General features: G+C 32.4%; 1 protein-coding gene across 1 annotated transcript; it reads left to right on the top strand.

Annotated features, from left to right (window-relative positions):
* Positions 1 to 1,394: 1,394 nt before the first annotated feature.
* On the top strand, positions 1,395 to 3,074 carry LOC118046363 (heavy metal-associated isoprenylated plant protein 20). The gene is made up of 3 exons (XM_035055232.2): positions 1,395 to 1,580; positions 1,687 to 1,762; positions 2,725 to 3,074. The coding sequence occupies exons 1-3, from the start codon at positions 1,497 to 1,499 to the stop codon at positions 3,015 to 3,017; spliced, it is 453 nt and encodes a 150-aa protein (XP_034911123.1). The 5' UTR covers positions 1,395 to 1,496; the 3' UTR covers positions 3,018 to 3,074.
* Positions 3,075 to 5,611: the final 2,537 nt, after the last annotated feature.

The following is a 5,611-nucleotide window of genomic DNA, read 5'->3' as shown; positions in this document are numbered from 1 at the left end:
TTATGAATTTAAAATTTTACTTTAGTAGTTTTTTCATGTTTTCTTCTACATGATAATTACAGTCATTCATGACTCGATCCACCTAATTTGATAATAAAATCAGTTTATGTTCAGTTTTTTTTTAAAATCCTTTCAAAAAATTTTTTTTTTTTTTCATCAATTGACATTGATTATTGGATCTTGAATTTTTAATTTAGTTTTTTTTTTTTTTTTGTTATCTCTATCTCATATATCTTGAGTTGCAAGTTAGTTGAAGTTAATTAGGTTAACTCGGGTTTTTTTAATCATTTGCAATAAATTATTGATCTTTGAGCATGTTTAATTAAATATTATTTGAAAAAAAAAAGATGCACGCGCTAGCGCGTCTGAATGGTTTATCCCAAATGCAAGTTGATCAAGTTAACCTAGGTTAGCTTGCATTATTTCTTACTAAGTTTTTTTTTTAGCTTTGGTCTTTTTTACTAGGTGCTTCTTTTGAAAGTTTTTCTCTTCTTAATTTTTTTAGTTTTTTTTTTTTTAATTTCATCATTTTGCATTAAATAATTTGCCATTGAAAACTTTGTCATTTTTCACTTTTCTTTCAATTTGGTTATTTTGATAGCGATTAGAAAAATTAACCCGGGTTACCTCAAGTTTTTTTTTTATGTATTTTATTGAACTTTTTTTTTTTCTAGATTTTTTTTTTTTTTAATCTTAATTTCATATAGGAGGTCTTATAAGTTTGTTAAATTAACTTTAGTTGACTTGGATTTTTTTCTTGAAATTATATTTTTTAATTTTTTTAATCTTTAACATTAGATATTAGGTTTTGAATTTTATGATCTCTTTTCACTCTTTTTTTATGTGAGTTGTTTTGATCTCAGAGTCGTGTTTTAGTAAAATTAATTTATTTTGTTTTTGTATTATCATTGCCTTAGTATTATATTTTTACATTGAAAAAAATTGAGCCAGCTCACGGTATATCGCGTGCCACCAATCTAATTTTTTATGATATTATCTCACGCATATGTTAGTGTAGACAACTGTGGAGCAGCTGTTAAAAGCAAACAGCCACACTTAACAACATTTTTCTCCCTTTCTTCGGGCACAAGAGAACATTTCCCCTGTTAGCCCATCATATAAGCAAGCCACCAAGACAAAAACTCATTCAAAATAATTTTTATAATCTAATGCAGGTTAGTATTCTCCCTCAGGCGCCAAGCAAAAACCCAAATGTGTCCAGTTGCGTTGTGCGGCCATGATTTTGAGGAGAATGGCATGATTAAGGGGCACAAGTCATTGTCATTTTTGTGTTAATTCAATTTAATAAAGACAACTTGCACAAACACGGTTCATCTCAAAATCCATCACAATTATTTTCTACCTTAGTATAAATAGATAAATATCACTACATAAATTCCCATTCTTGCAAGCCTCTCCTGCATATCTCTCTCCTCTCGCTCTCTCTCTCCCTGTCTCTCTCAAAACTTTCAGCTAGCTTTGTCTTTGAGAAGCAAATGGGTGCTCTTGACGATCTCTCAGATTACCTCTCAGACTTGTTTACTGTTGCCAGGAAGAAGAGGAAAAGAAAACCAATGCAGGTACTGATCATTTACAACAATCTGGTCTATCCCTCTCTATGTGCGTTATTGGTTTTTGGTTACTGATTTAAAGTAAACTCTCATGCTTTGTTTTTCTTCTTTTCAGACAGTTGATATCAAAGTGAAGATGGACTGTGATGGCTGTGAAAGGAGGGTTAAAAATTCTGTTTCCTCCATGAAGGGTACGAATCTTAAACTTTTAAGCTATGTTCTTCATTTTCTTTCCCCTACAAGCTGTCCATGCATAATACAAATATACAAATAGAAGAGAAGGGATTTGCCTGAAACCTATCAAAGGGTAGCTAATGAAACGATACAGGCAAAAGGCCTCTTTTGATCTTCTTTGAAAAGAATACAGTATAGAAGAGTACTTCTTTTCTTTCAATTTTCATTAAGCAAAAGGTTCAAATCTGTATATCATTTCAGGGCGTTCTTTGTGGCTAAAGTAAAGGCATGCAAGAAAAGATCCAAGCCCTTTTTAAAAAATTATATATAATCAAAACAAAGAAAAACAGAAGTCAAAGAAGCACGATCAGACTTTCTCAGCTTCCTCGTATGGGAAACTTGAAGAAACCTAACAAGTCTTTTTTGACTCTGTTCTGTCTTTGAAGTACTCTGACATGCAATTTGTTTTGCAGAGAGGCTGCTATTTCCTGACATCTTTTTGTCACTTCTATTCACTTGAAATAAATGTTTTTCTAATATGTCTCCAGGTCAAAATTTATGGAGTATTTTTTCATTGTGCTCCAAGTAATGGTATCCCTGAAATAAGCAAAATTATTGTTGGAAACAGCAGTAGTATTTTCCCTTTAGAGATTCTGGAAGCCTTTTTCCATCACTTTTACTCACAGAAAAAGACATCATTTAGAGCCCACTTTTGCAGCTCAGTGCATTTTCCATATTAAATGCCACCAACCAGATGCATATTTGTACTTTTAACTGCTCAAAAGTTCTCACCAAAAGAAGAAGAAGGAGGAGAGGTAGAAAACCGATCATAAGGTTCTAAATGAACCAGCCACATAATTTCTAGTCATTTGAGACAATAATTATGAACTCTTAACTACAATAAGTACACCTATTATTAATAGTTACTCAATTAATTACCTCATAGTAATATAATTATGTTTTTCCTTTTAAATTTCAGGTGTTAAATCAGTAGAAGTGAACAGAAAGCAAAGCCGGGTGACAGTCAGCGGGCATGTTGAGCCAAACAAGGTCTTGAAGAACGTGAAGAGCACAGGAAAGAGGGCTGAGTTTTGGCCATATGTCCCATACAACTTGGTGGCTTATCCTTATGCTGCTCAAGCCTATGATAAGAAAGCACCTGCAGGCTATGTGAAGAATGTGGTTCAGGCACTTCCGAGCCCCAACGCAACAGATGAAAGACTTACATCCATGTTTAGCGATGAAAACCCCAATGCATGTTCCATTATGTAGGAAATCTAATTTCATGTGGCCAAATGAAAGAGCAAGAGCTAGCATATATATATATATATATTATATATATATATATAGTTTGTTTTTTGTTGTAATCTTTGCTGTTTAATTAGGGCTAGTTTAGCTAGTTAGTGTAAATAGTTAAGTACGTAGAAGGGGCTTGGGTTTTCACTGAGTTTAGGTTATATATATATATATATATATATATACAGGGCATGTAGGCTCTCCTAATTGTGAGGGATATCTATCGATGTGCTGGTCATGCTTCGTTAGATAACTTCTTATCTTGCAAATCTATACTTGATGTTGATATCATAGTTTATGACGATCACATCATCAAGTTTCCAATTTTCATGAAAATTAACCAAGAGATGTAAATTAAACAGAGATGCATCAAGAAAAAACTCTGTAAATTTGAACCCATCTGATCTATATTCTGTATTTATTTGATATGGGACAAAATTACACCATTGTCTACGCCACAAAAAAAGGAAAGAGCCACTAGGCGACATCAGGTTTTCTAATTCAACGAAGGCGAACGTCATTGTACTTGCAAATTGGGAAGGAATTGGACAACGAGGAAGGCTCTTTGTCATTTTTTAATTAATAAATATTATTCTTTTTGTTTTTATTTCATGGCTCGGGGTATTTTTAAAACAGGATATTTTTTGGTTGGATCATGAAGCACTGTTGAAATCATATTAATAAAGGAATTCATGGGAATTGATTTTATGTTTCACAACTTAACATATGATCACTAAAACAAATATATATACGTGTTCCTTTGCCGTCCTCTCCGGTTAATTAGTGCCCAATATTTAATTAAGCAATCTATAATATTCTAATCAGAACCAAATTGTCAACCTATATAGTAATATAATATGAATTTAGGAAATCTGTCCCGTAAAAGAGCGCATGGAGGAATAATTGTTTGGAGGACAGGGCTAGTAAATTAAATCCTGTATATATCATCTTTCCAATAAACAAAGGCATACGTGTCTTTAGCCACACTCGACTTGTATATATTTAATGTTGAGATTTGCTAATTACGTAAGAATTGATCTGGGAGGACGATGACGGGCACCTCAACTGATCCATGCGCTGTCCAGCTTCTATTGGTACAAGTGCTTCCCATTCGGGATTTTCTTGCTGCTCATGCATATATACAAGTCTAGGCCATTTAAATAGCAAAAAAGCGCGGTGCTTGATTCGCACAGCAAAACAAATCTTATTGATTACTTTGTTTATGATATGTCTTGTAATGTTTTCCCCCCTTTACTGGGTCTAATCTAAGACTTGAATTCTGATGATTATATATAGAGAGATCACACTCTTAATCATACCTTAATCTTATACTAATAATTTAATTAGCAAAGGCTGGAAAGGAAAGCAAGATGATGATCCAATGGCCACCTGTATGTTCGTAGGTGTTAGGGTTTGAAAAAAAGTACTTTTGGTTCGCCCACAAAGATGGGACTTTATGTAAGTTTCACTGTCTCTGATCTTCTTTGGTTGCCTGTTTACTTGAAATAGTTCACTGCATGACGACGAGGCAGAGGTGTTTTTTGACACAAATACAATGCATTATCGTAACGAATTCATCAGAAAGTTGTACTCTGGTGTCGTGTGAAAATTAACCAGCGGCCACTTTCTGAGGTAAAAAACATATTTTCTTTTATACAATATCCCTGGATGATCATCAAGTTATACAAGCAAACTATATGTGTGACGTTTGTAGCAATTAATATGGTTAGGTGAGGTTTTACTTGTATGAAAAAAATATTAATTTAATGTGCAATCACGGCTCTCCAAGGGGAATGTATGGACGTCAATTGCCCACCTCTAAACTGCAAAATCAATGGACTAATATCTCCAAGACTTTTTCATCGAGGAATTATACGATGTCACTGATTTATTGTATGAAATTGACCTGGTATGTTAACTCTTTTTGTTTAAGGTGATTAGAGTCCCTCAGAGACAAGCATCAATGGCTATATTCCGATGAGAATCTCTGGATTTGTAATAATTGAAAAAGAAAAAAGGTCGAGGAAACTTGCAAGGCAGGACTCTAATTATGATTTTATATTAGAATTTCTATCATAGCCAGCTTTCTTTCTTTCTTAGGTAATTGTTTTTTGTTTTTGTGTTTTAAAAATATTTTTGAAAAAAATTAATTTAATTTAATTTTTATTTATTTTAAATTATTTTTTATATATATTTTAAAATCATTTTGATACGCTAGTATCAAAAATAATTTTTTTAAAAATAAAAATAAAATTATTTTGATATATTTTTAAATAAAAAACAATCACAACTATATTCTTAAACACTCTCATGTCATATTTATCTTGAGTCTAATTGCTCTTTTATTAATGAACTTAAACACCATTAAATAAACAACCATATCAATCCAGTTAGAACCATTAAGCAGAGCAATAATGGCTGATAGTTGCGTTTCGGTAGGCTCATTCTGGCATTTTATTTTCCCACGATGTTTGTGCTTCTTGATGAACAAAATAAAAAAGAAGAATTCATCTTATAATTACGGATAAATTAATATAAGGGTGATTGTTTTTATTTTGGTCGATAATCCT

Source organism: Populus alba, chromosome 10 (genome assembly GCF_005239225.2).
Source record: "Populus alba chromosome 10, ASM523922v2, whole genome shotgun sequence".
Taxonomy (NCBI): domain Eukaryota; kingdom Viridiplantae; phylum Streptophyta; class Magnoliopsida; order Malpighiales; family Salicaceae; genus Populus; species Populus alba.
The sequence above is the reverse complement of the archived record's forward strand: the minus strand, read 5'-3'. Positions and strand labels throughout refer to the sequence as shown.

What these genes read in the sequence shown, in the direction of transcription:
- LOC118046363 (XM_035055232.2), top strand. Translation starts at nt 1,497, where the DNA reads ATGGGTGCTCTTGACGATCTCTCAGATTACCTCTCAGACTTGTTTACT. An exon ending in GGAAAAGAAAACCAATGCAG is followed by an intron (nt 1,581 to 1,686) that starts GTACTGATCATT and finishes TCTTCTTTTCAG; the next exon opens with ACAGTTGATATCAAAGTGAA. An exon ending in TTCTGTTTCCTCCATGAAGG is followed by an intron (nt 1,763 to 2,724) that starts GTACGAATCTTA and finishes TTTAAATTTCAG; the next exon opens with GTGTTAAATCAGTAGAAGTG.